This window comes from Accipiter gentilis, chromosome 11 (assembly GCF_929443795.1).
Source record: "Accipiter gentilis chromosome 11, bAccGen1.1, whole genome shotgun sequence".
NCBI lineage: Eukaryota > Metazoa > Chordata > Aves > Accipitriformes > Accipitridae > Astur > Astur gentilis.
This window is the reverse complement of record NC_064890.1, coordinates 640,238-652,743: the sequence shown is the minus strand read 5'-3', so window position 1 is coordinate 652,743 and position 12,506 is coordinate 640,238. Positions and strand designations below refer to the sequence as shown.

Genomic DNA, 12,506 nt, shown 5'->3' with positions numbered 1-12,506 from the left:
AGGTGATCCTAAACCCACCATATGAATCCTCATACCACATTCCTGACCGCCACCCCACGTCCACAAGCTGCCTGCTATCGAGTCCAAACTCCACTTCCATCCTGTAACGCTGACAAAACACCCACTCGCACCCCTGATGGCACCACTCCCCTATGCTCAGTCCCATGCTGCAAGCCCGGTCACCAATGCCACCTCCATGCTTTAGCAATAGTCACATTTTGAACTCCAGCAAACAGAGCAGAGAAGCTTCTGCTGATACGGTGCTTCTGCAACTGCCTGGTGCCTCTACCGTGGGATGTCTTTTGCTGGATGGGTGGCTGATGGCTCCAGCAGCGCTGCTCACATCACCCACCCCTGCAGACAGGGGCTGTGGGTGCTGCACAGGCTTTGGCAAGGCCAGTGTGTGGTCCTGAGGAAGGTAACAAAGGCAGCCACTTGTTCTACCTCACACCAGTTTTCCCTAACTGAATAGTGAGGCTCTTTCACTTTTGCACTCAGAGCAGCCTATGAACGAATGACGAGCACATATATATGCTTTAAGAAACTTCCTTCTCATTTTCTGTCACAACACTGTAAGTATTTTTACACAGCAGGAGCAGAAGACACAGCACCCCACTGTTCACCACCACCACTGTCTCACTGTCTCCACCAAAGCCAACCCCATTTCAGGAGAGAGAGAGTAAAAGCACCTGAGTTGCATGTCATTGGGCAAATTAACAGAATAGCGATTCATTAAAGGCTATTAAATACAAAGACATTGCCTCTAGCTCAAGAAGATTCTGAACAGAAAACTGCTGCAGGCAGGAATAATATTTTGGGTTGCTTATTCTGTTCTCATAACTGCACGAAGCACCTGCCATTGGCCACCGTGTAACACACCATACCGGCCTGAAGGACCTGTAGCGTGCTCCCAAGTGGCTGTCCTCATGCTTTTATGTTGCATGACTACACACCATACTATGGGGATGCAGCTAAAATCCTCCAATCTGTTCCAATTCAACCCACCAACATCTGTTGAAACCCCAAGTTTTCACAGCCAGTGTCAGCACTGTTACTGTGATCCCAGCAGATCCCAGTCATACTTTAGCAGAGCAGTCCAGTTTATCAGTACTTTGCATGTGTCAACTGCCTGGGAATGCCAAGACCAACTGGACCATGATCTGCAAGAAGACATAGAAGATTAGGTCCAGAAGAGGCTTTACATCCTCCTGACACGTAGTCCTGGAGGACTTCAGGGTGGAAAGATAGGTTCTTGCTCTTGGCTAAGGATTCAGCTAAAGGCACACAAGTACACACGACCTCCTCCCCCTTCTCTGCCAGTCAATTCTGGGGAAATGGGGCCACTCTGAGCAAAACTGCCACCACCAGAACAATCCATGCACTTTGCTCCCAGCTGCCCTCTTTCATGAGGGACCCTGGAGACTAAGTTAGAAGACAGATGGGACAGCTACTTATTCACCTGTGGAAAACGACTCCATTCCACCATTTTTCCCAGCACCCTCCTCCTTGACACAGGCTCTTTATACAGACAACTACCTCTGTGGCATGTGTATGGCAGTGGAGGGGATTTCTCCCAGACTGCAGGGGAAACAGGAACAAGCCAGAGGCAAGATGGGCTCCTTTGCAGCAACACATGGCCCACAGACCACAGGGCGAGCACCTTTCTCTTAGTATGGTTTTTGTTTTGCCTTACACAGAAAATAAACTGGCCTGAAGGAAAGGGTCTGAACAAGGGGCCTGAGTTGGCAAGGGATTCTGGGAGCAGACATCACATAATGTGCAATTCTGGAAATAACAATCCAAAGAGTAGGTTTATTCCTGTGGAGATGTAGCTCAACAAGAGGACTCAAAACCTGCATCTGGTCTACATCTGCCAGTTAGGAAACTCAAAGAACTGCTGAGCTTGGAAGGGGACTCATGAGATCACCTCGTCCAACCTCCTCGCTCAAGCAGCATGCCCAGAACCAGGTTGCCCAGAGAGGTGGTCGATGCCCCATCTCTGGAAACATTCAAGGTCAGGCTGGACAGGGCTCTGAGCAACCTGATCTAGTTGAAGGTGTTCCTGTTCACTGCAGGGGGGTTGGACTAGATGACCTTTAAAGGTCCCTTCCAACTCAAACCATTCTATGATTCTGTGACCATGGTCAGTCAAGTTTTGAATATCTCCACAGTTGGAGGCTCCCCAGATTCAGGACTCTGCACTTCCCTTGGCTGACCTTCATGAGGTTCCTCTCTGCTCGTTTCTCCAGCCTGGCCAGGTCCCTCTGGATGGCAGCACACACAACTGGTGTATCAGCCACTCCTCCCAGTTTTGTACTGGCTGCAAACTTGCTGAGGGTTCACTCTGCCCCAGGTCATTAAGGAAGATGTAGAACAGTTCTGACCCCTGGGGTACTCCACTAATGACTGGCCTCCAGCTGGACTTTGTGCCACTGATCACGACCCTCTGGGCCTGGTCATTCAGACAGTTTTCAATGCACCATGCTCTCCACTTACGTAACCATACTTCGTCAGCTCATCTACGAAGGCCTTACATGAGACAGTGTCAAAAGCCTTGCCAAGTCAACATTAACAGCACCCACTGCTCTCCCCTCATCCAACAAGCTAGTCACTTCATTGTAGAAAGCTGTCGGCTTGGTTAAGTGGGATTTCTCCTTCACAAATCTAGGCTGGCTACTCCCAATCACCATCTTGCCCTTCACGTGTTTGGAAATGGTTTCCAGGGTTAGATGCTCCATCACCTTCCCAGGGATCAAGGTGAGACTGACAGCCTGCAGTTCCTCACACTCTTCCTTGCCCTTCTTGAAGACAGGAGTGACGTTTGCTTTCTTCCAGTCATCAGGAACCTCTCCTGATCACCATGATCTTTCAAAGATGATCAAGAGTGACCTGGCAATGCCACCAGCCAGCTCCCTCAGCACTCGTGTGTGCATTTTATCAGGCCCCATGGACTAACCCCATCCCTGCAGGAGTTGGCAGTGTCTCGGTATGCCTCCCAGGTCACTTCTCTCACCCCTTGTACACTTCCTTCTTGTGTCTGAGTTCAGCGAGGAGCTCACTGTGCATCCCCACAGGCCTCCTGCTGCCCCTGCCCGATTTCCTACTTGTCAGGATGGGCTATTCCTGAGCTTGGAGGAGGTTGTCCTGCAGTATCAACTAGTGCTCTTGGACACTTCTCTCCAGGATGGCATCGCATTGGATTTTTCTGTGCAGATCTCTGAAGAGGCTAAAGTCTGCTCTTGAGACATTCGGGTCAGATGCCCAGGCTTCCTCCATCATGGAGTGCAGACTTCAGAGTCCAGGAATAGGACCAGTGTTGGCCATTTCAGCAGCCACAAAGACATCAAGGAGAAGGCCATGCCTTGAAATCTGCTCCTGTAGGGCTGGCAAACGTCCCTTTGGGCTTCAGAAAAAAGCCCACCTCACCCACAGCTCCCAGCAGCAGCCATACCAGGTCAGGCCAGCCGTCCTCCCAACTTCCCAGCAACAGCTGAGAGTCGGAACACAACGAGAACGAGGAAAGAAGAACAGAGCAAGAACACAGCGATGCCTCCCCACCACACGCTCCTGACCTCCACTGCTGGATGATAAGCGAGTCCTTGAGTCAGAGCTAGTCTCTTCATATTCAGAAGCCTGCAAATGATTTTTCTTCCTCAGATTTGTCCCGCTGCTTTCTGAACCCCTGTCAGTTTTTAGCACTCACTGTGTCACTTAGCAAGGAGTCACACAGGTTAGTTGCACATTAGATGAAGAACCACATACTTGTTCCATTCAGTACCTCATGTTCTTTTATGGGAAGACACAGCGATCAACTACCTCTGGTTCACCTTTTCCGTATCACTCATTTATGGACTTCTACCAAACCCCTTCTCCTTCAGCATCATTTTCAAAGCTTGAGAGGTTCAGTCTTTTTAGTCTAACCTCTAATGGAAGATGTTTCACAGGTTTTAGCACCTATTAGTCTTCTCTACCAACTTTTCAAGTATTACTTTGGTCTGAAAGACCAAAACTGCAGGCAGGTTTCAAGATGTGGTTATAGTACAGATTCATACAAAGATATTCATAATTACGTTTTCTATTTTGTTCTTTTCTGCTTTCCTAACAATTCCAAAAATTCAATCTGCTTTTGCAGGTTTGGCCTGGAATCCCTAAATCTTGTTGCTGAGCAGAAGTCAGTCCAACACCTCCACTGCATATGAAATACTCCTACTGGTTTTCTTCCCATATGCATTACTTTCTGGTTTTCTGTGGTGGTGTTCAGCTGCTGTTTTATCATCCACACCCAGTGTCACCAGTGGCCCTCCTTCACAACTGCTTTAGTTGTATTTTCTGACCTACTCTTTGGTCTGGTTTTTTTAACATCTCAGTGCTAAAGAAGATGTTTTTACTGTGATGTCACAGTGATGACAGATCTTTATTCCTAAGCAACTACGAAGAGCTGAAAAATCTTTAATGGGCAAGAGTACCTCACAGTGTTTCTTCTGGTGTGTGTTATCTTGCATGTGCCAAAATAAATTTATTTTACTATCACACTATTTATCAACCCAGCTTGATGCAGTACCATCCGCCTACTCTTCTTTTGCTTAAGGAATGCAATTCTGACTCATCTGCAAATTTTGACCTATTTCCTGCCCTTAAGACCAAGAGCAACCAGTGAACCCAGCACAGACCTTCTAGGGGTTCCCTATAGCACTTGGCCATGGTGGAAATGGACAGTTTTCCCCCTGTTTTTCTTCTTTACTGTTTTCTGAGTCATAGCAGCATTTTCTCTTTCGCCCCACGATCAGTTAAGAATATAAACAGCCCTGAAGAAGTGTGTCACAGGATTTTTGAAAATCAAAACAAGTTACACACATTATTTTGAGTAAAAAGTGCTCAGACCCACGGAGACAGATTTAGGATAAGAAGCTCAGTAAACCAGTACACATTCACTGCTTTGTGGGTAAGCTTCAAGACTTCAGGATAACTTAGGTTTTATATAATGAATTCTCACAATTTGCTCCTCTCACATCACAAGCAAAAAAGCCCATCCAATTACTTTAATGACCAATAGTTTTTAAAAGCACTAAAGCCCGACTGCAAGCAGAGATCGTGTCCCACAGAGTAACCCTACATTTATCCCTCAAACACAGACCCCAGTGCCCAAAGCATGTTCCTGAATCCAACCAGCAGACCCATTCCTACAGCCCAGCCTCCTACAAACACGCCCACCAGCCATAGGCACTCAAGACTAAGCAAAAACCAGCAACATCACCCCTGCTTTCAGGATTGACTCCCTGTTGAGTTTGACCGTCTTTCCAAAGGTCAGTCTCCACGCTGAGGTGAGTACGCTTAATTGCCATTTACCAGAACAGCCCTGCTGAACACCCCTGTAGTCCCAGCAGCATGTTCAGTACTGCGGGCAGGCTGGAGCGACAGCTGTCTTCATGCCATCCCCTGCACAACAGCATCCTCTTTTCCCCTTCAGAGCAAACCTGTAACTCTGTATCTGCATTCAACGCATGTTCCTCAGTTGCCAGAGCACACCAAAAATTCTCCAGAACGTTTGTTCCTCAACTGGAACATGAGCCAGACTGCCCTGCAGCTTCAGAATTTTATTCACCTAAGCCTTATCTAGGATGTAATTTAGACTACAACTGAATTGACCAAAACAACCAGAAAAGTTTCCTTCCTGTGAAATTAAAACAACGTATACTGCTCTGTCAGGAAAAGGAGATACTTTTTGCATGGAAATGAATCTCCTCATAATCACAAAGCAAAGATGCTGATGCTTACCTGTGAGAGGTGAAATTGTCGTAAGAGCCCACAGTATAATGTCGGAAGAGACGCTTTGTTCTGTCTTCTCTGGTTTCTACAAGAAAAAAGACACATCGCAAAGCTGAGAGTTAAAGGAACACTTCTCCATTGTCTCTGCTTCCCCTACATGTATACAAACACTTTCATGCAAGCGTTTATCAACACACAATAATCTGTGTGCAGACACGTGTCAATGTGATCAGTCCCATGCATGCTTGTGTACAGTCCCATATGCACACAAACACCTTCTGTGAATGCAAGATCTCTTCACCAAAACTTCTAAACCACATCAAGTCATCAAATTTCATCAAGACTCCAAAGCGGTGCCAAAGAGGAGTATCGACGCTGGTAAGGCAACACACACTCCATGTCCCAAGGCAGCAGCCAGATTCCTTCCCCTGTTCTGTTTGGCCACATCAACCTTGCACGCCTCTGCGCGGAGGGATGCAGTTCCCACAGAAGAGATGGTAATAGTCCTGGTTAGCCTTCCTTCTCACCCCGTGGTCACTGAGCTCTCCAGGTGCACAGGAATTATGAGGAAGGAAAGCTGGGAACCCAGAGAGACTTCTGTTACACTCATCTATTAACCACTGGTACCATGCCCAACAGCACTTTGGCCAAAGTCAGGGCAGCAAGTATTTCAGGCTATACTTGTTGGACCCAATCTCCCCTTTAGGATGTAACAACTCAGGAGGCTACTTGCTGCCTCAGATGTGTGAAAAAGCCAGAGAACCTGCCAGCCTGACCTGTGAAGCCAACAACAAAAGAGATGCCAGGGCCTCCAGGTTGCTGGATGCTGAAGGAAGGCAGCCTGACTCATGGCTAAGGGGACAGAGAGGCCACTGTAGACATCTGGAATACAGTCTGCAGCTAATGGCTTAAGAGGAGACGTGACAGGGAGATGTAAAAGAATTTAAGCCAGACACTCCCAGCTACCATTCTTGTAACACAGAATGAATTTGCATCACACTACCAACCCCAAATTTATTGCATGACCCAGGATCACTGTTGCATACTCACCCTGCAGAAAGCAACTGGGTCCTCACACTAACCCAACTGAGTATGTTACATTGAACCAACTCACCCATGGCTACAGTAGGGTGATGGGACTCCAAACAATCAGGTAACTCCACTTCTCTACTTTGCCACCACTTTCTTTTGAAGCCCTTGGTGCTGCTCACTGCACGACTGGCTACACCACCAGGTAGGCTGTTGGTCTGGTTTAAAGTCAGCAGGTCTTTAAGCATGCTAACTAGGGCAGTCATATAGAGGAAATTAATAAAGGGGATGAATAGGAGAGGAAATAAAGAGCAAAGTATAGAAGAGACTCACCTTTTTTCTTCAGTGGGCACACAAACTGTCTGCACCCAAAGCAGTAACGATGCAAAATAAACATTTGTTTTTACCTGCGTTGGAATTCAGAATGGCAACAGCCAGTGGGAAGGGGCTGGAAAAGCAGAGGGGCAGTTTTTACTGTTATTACAGCACTGTCAATTCAATGAACTTTGTTTTAAGCTCAGGACAGGATGCCCTTTCAAACCCTTCATCCTGGTCTCACAATCACACGAAACCATCGCTGCTGGCAGAGGGAAACACTGCCACAGCAGCTGCAACGCCTGTTTCCCACCCTGAGGACAGATGACAGCCCTCAAGGCAACAGCAGCAGCCGCCATGTCACTCCACCAACACGCTGTCCTGCCTCTCACGCCTCCCTGACAGGCACTAGCTGCCCTCCACTACCAGACACTGCTTCCAGAGATTTGGCTGTAGCCTCCCAAACCCAAAGGTGCCTCTGCATGGGGTAGAAGGTACACACTTTAGCACAGATGTCCTGGTCTCAGAGAACCTCACGCTCAGCACCAACCTCCATTTCGCACAAAAAACACGCTTGCTGTAAGGTTGAAAGAACAATTAACTTTACCAAAGTTTAGAAGTAAAATCACCAAATACAGTACTTGTTTATACTATTGAAAACACAGCCTCCCCCCCTCCTCCGCCCCCCCGATTCTTGGGTTTTCTGCTCCTCTTGCATGTTTGCTTTGGTTTTTTTTAGCTTTTTCCTTTCTTTCTCAGAAGAGCTGAAGAACAGCCCTGGCATTCTGGCACTTGTTCTCCCCAGAATAACACTCTACGCTTTATAGTTCTGGCTCTCCTTCCTATGGCAGCGGTCTCCGAAGTGGGGCACACAAGGCAATCCACTGGGGTGCAGGAAGAAAACATTTATTGTACCTTTAATAAAATTTTTAAAAGTTTTTAAAACAGTTTTTATTCCATATTTATCTCACTATTTTTTATTTTCTATTTGTGCATGTGCTTTAAAGTGCACGTAGTACATCAGCAGAGTAGTACAGGTATATAATTCATAAGTAAATATATGTGTACGGGTGGTGTGTGCTCAAAAATTTTTTTTTACTGAGGGGCACGTGATCAAAACGGTGAGACCCCAGTGCATGGGACATGCAGCATCACAGAGATTAAGGCAGGTGCTCTGGCAATACCCCCCAAAAGAAGCGAGTGCACAGCAACCCCGCCAGCAAGCCCACGCAGGCAGCGAGGACAAGGACGCCTCATCCGAGGTGAGGTGCAGCCCAGCCCTCGCAGTGCTGTGGCTTAGGAGTGTTTAGGGGACATTGCCGTGCAGGGAGCAGCCCCTTGTGATCCAATGTGCTATTCCAGCCTCGCTGCTGTGCATCACCTAATGTGTTTACCTAATCCGGAGGGAGATTTCTTGGCGCCCGATGGTGCAAGGGGGGCTGATGGCTCCCCATGAATCTTCCGATTAGGTGGTCGTCCACTGAGTCCTGTCCCTGCTGTCCTAGGAAAAACTGTCTCAAAGAACCAAGGAATTAATCTTACTGGCAAAAAGACACGCTACACCAAGAAACAGAAATGTTAAGGACTGATCAGCACAGAAACGCACCACAAAGAGTTAAAGGGGATAACCCTTTTGCCTGGATCATCTGAGGTAGCTTCTCACCTTGCTCACCATCCTCCGTGGAGGCAGAGGGTTGTCAGCTCCGAGTCAGGCAGGGATACCGGACTCTACCCCCAGCAGTACAACCAAAGCACACTGTGGCCATAAGGAAAAAGAGGCACCGTGTGTTCTCAAGAGGGGTTGACATGCTGTCGGGGAAGCACCTGCACCGCACACCGGCTCCTTCCCCGCTGCTGCAGGAGCGCCCAGACAGCAGCAGAGAGCAACCTCCCGCTCCAGTTCTGCCTGCACGCCATGCACAGAACTAGGCAGAGGGGATCCTGCAACGGTTCCCACTGGTGAATGAGGCAAGACAGCAGAGGCCTAAAAAATACCTAAAACATTGAGACAAGCCTTGTTTGTTGTGCCTGTGAACAGGTTGCCACCCACAACTCTTTCCAACCTGATACGGATGTACGAAAAGCGGGAGAGGGGTAGATGGGAGAGGGAAGGAAGGAGGGCTCCCGTGGAGGTGCTGGCACGGCACATCCCCAGCAGGTCACGACAATGATGGCGAGCACGTCCACCCTCTCCGCCTCATGGCATGTGAAGACACTCTTCAGTGAGACACCCCTGCCGTCCCCTCAGACCCCTGGGAGGGAGGGAGCATGGTGCTCCTGCAGCACAGCAAACCCTCTTCAGACAGGCACCCTCTCCTCCCACCTCGCTTCTCCCCTTGCTCCTGCCTTTAGTAAGTCCTGCTCCCCCCGGCCCCATGTGTCTGTGCTTCAGTCCCTTCTCGTCCCTCTTCTCCACTCTACTCTGCCGCCTCCTCCTCCTCTCCTGCCTCCCTCCACGCATGCACAGACACTTGTACCTCATCTGCAAACACCTCTATTGATCTCATTCCAGATAAAAGAATGGTGATTTGGTGACGGGAGCTGGATTTATGGGCTGTCCGCAGCCCAAAGGCTCGTTCTCTTCCTGACTCCTAAATATAGCTGCTGCTGAGCGCGTGCTTAATGGAGCCGTCACAGAGGCACCAGGGACTGAGGCTGATGGATGGAGAGGAGCGAATCACTTGGAGCTAGGTGTGGAGAGGGAGGCTCTATATTTAGAGAAGAGAGAGCAAGAGGACACCAGGGCAGCCCGGTGGGACGGGCTGTGCCCACAGGGTGGCAGGGGCTCATCCAGACACAGAGAGCAACACAGCCAGCCCAGAAAGACAGGCACAAGCAGGGAAGCAGGAAGAGGGAATACAGAATGCTGGAAAACTATGGCCTGGAAACCAGGAGGAACATGTGGATGGGGTACAGGCTGTACCCAAGCTGCTCTGTAGACCACCTGTAAAGTGCTTTTGTAATGTTTTTAACAGGCAATTCTTTCTAGGTAAGTCTGCCTAATACATTAGGTAAAAATACAGGAATATTAACATCCCAAGGCTGGCCAAGAGCATTCTGGACGTGCCAATGAAAAGGTTCTGGGCGAGAAGCAGGTCTCACACACTGACTGGACAGAGAGCCCTGCTGGGCCAGAGTGGACTGACAAGAAGCTTGGGTGCCATTCCCATGCACCCTCCAGCACCCGGATTTTCCCCATCTTATCTTCTCTCAGGCACCAACATTGGGTTGCAAATAGAAAAAAATAACTCTTTTAGAATGTGAAATTATGCCTTTTTGTCCCTACAGAATGTTGGAATTGTATTTCTAAATACTATTTAGAATTTAATTTAATTCAATTTAATCTTATTAAATGCAAGATTTACGCACTTCTAATTATTGGCAGCAATTTCACGATCTATTTTTGACCGACTGCTCCTGCATCACAACAAGCACCTTAACAGCAGGCATCCTCAGAGGTGAACAGGCAGAAGCACCCCACGCCAGCCAAACAAAGGACTGGACTTTGCAGCCAACATGCTCCAGCAAGCACCTTCCCCAATGCCACCGGCTGCATGCCCTTTGGGCCAGCACGGTGGCTGCCTGCACCGCAGCACTGGGTGAAGAATGACGAGTCATTTTTCGGAAACTGATATCTTTAATCATTTGATGCAGCAGCATGGACGTTACGGTTATCATCCAAGAGCCACATCAAACCACCTGAGAGGTCAAGGTCACAGAAAACCATAGAGCCATCAGGCAGATCAGGAATTGAGGGAGGGAGATACCAGTTAGACTCTGTGCTAGCCAAGAAAGACAGTTTAATAGATTCTATCTTCTAAGCTGAAATGCCAACTAAAAGCAGTAACATGCAAGTCAGAGGAGATAGGGTCTCAGGAATGGAGAAGGCTAGGGTCCATATTTGTGCCTTCTCAAGTACACGGACACTTCTTGTGCCAACACACCCATGGAAGAGGCTCGCAGGTGCCCTGTCTCAGTACGGGAGTACCGATTCATTGCTTTTTGAACTGTCTCGTCACTCTGGAAGAGACACCCTATGCAGCTGATGCTCTCAGTGAAGACAAGTGGTGGGTGGTCTCACCCTCTTGCAGTGGCTGGACCATGAGCCTGGCTGACGCTGTTCTCAGTGCCAAGGGAGAGCTGCGCTGCTCTGTGGGTACAGCCAGCACCAGGACCACAGGCAGAACCCTCCAAAGCTGGGAAGGGGTTTGGTGGGAGAGCTGTGGTGCCACAGCACACCCGGGAAGCCGTGTCTCAGCCCTGGAGCAAGTGAAGCGCTGCCGCCCCCCCATTCCCTGCTGCCCTCCCCAGCATGGGCAGCCGGTGCACTGCTGCCCATTGTGGATTTCACCCACGCGTCCCAAACCATGCTCTAGAGCACCTGACTCAGAGTAGGCTGATGAGAAAGATGCCATGACAATTAAAGCCTCTTCCAGGCTCTGTGCCAGGCAGCCAATCTAGCTGGGGCAGCCTCAGAGTGCCGGCGATGAAGAGAAAGGGAATTATTTCAGAAGAAGAAATGCTGAACTATGCTGAGAGAGGGAAGGACATGCAGTGCCTGAGACCAGAGAGGAGCCTGATGCTCCTCCACACAGAGAAGGAGCCAGAGCAGGTGAGACGCTGGAGCGCATCACCTCTGGTGCCAGCTGCGGCGACCACTGGCCAGTGCTCCCATGGCAGCAGTGGGTCCTGTTCAGGCAGGGGCTCTGCCTGCTGCAGCCTTGAGCCTTATTTCAAGTGCAAGAAAGCATGGAAACCCTTGAAGTATGGCTCTTCCCCTTCTCACAGGGCTGCCAGGAGGACAAACCAATTCATGTCCCTGCGGCACCTGGATCTGCTGACTGAAAACAGAGAAAAGCCCAAGAATGTATTTGCTTAGTGATTTGCGGTATTACTGTGTTTTATGCAGAATGGTTAACTAATTTATGCTTTCCCCATGACTGATTTTTACCCTATAAAGTTCAAATACAACTTTTCTCTGAGAGTGAATAATTTTAGAAGCCTTGCTGTATCATTCTTAGTTTCATACAACAATTTTCATACAAGATGTGAAACATTTGGTGAAACCTTGGCCTGCGTTACATGAATGCACAGAGGACATAATTGTATTAGTCCCTCTTGCCCTTAATTTATGAGTTATACTTGCAATACAATTATGCTTGTTAGAGTTTTTAGTTTATCTGTAACTGAAAAAATGCAAATAAAATGAAAGTCTATTCTCAACTAACTATGAGTCAGAGAGCAGCATCTGTGCATTACCTCTCACGGGGACTTAATGGCCAGGCTGTCAGCCTGAGAGGACTGGGGAGATCAGTTAAAGCCACAACACCCAAGCAACAAACACAGCAGAGCAGGGTCCAAGGAGATTATGTCCTGGAGAAGGTCTCCACAGCTAT

The 12,506-nt window shown here is 48.6% G+C and overlaps 1 protein-coding gene across 15 annotated transcripts in view; it reads right to left on the bottom strand.

The window, feature by feature from the left end:
* SHANK3 (SH3 and multiple ankyrin repeat domains 3) overlaps positions 1–12,506 on the bottom strand; it is a 383,319-nt gene that overhangs the window by 115,392 nt on the left and 255,421 nt on the right. For 13 of the 15 annotated variants that reach the window (XM_049813564.1, XM_049813569.1, XM_049813567.1 and 10 more), the window contains 2 exons: positions 8,505–8,621; positions 5,776–5,851 (listed from right to left, as the gene is read on the bottom strand). In XM_049813564.1, the coding sequence (XP_049669521.1) occupies positions 5,776–5,851; positions 8,505–8,621 (193 nt within the window). The remainder of the gene's footprint in view (positions 1–5,775; positions 5,852–8,504; positions 8,622–12,506) is intronic. The other 2 variants (XM_049813570.1, XM_049813571.1) reach the window with 1 other exon arrangement.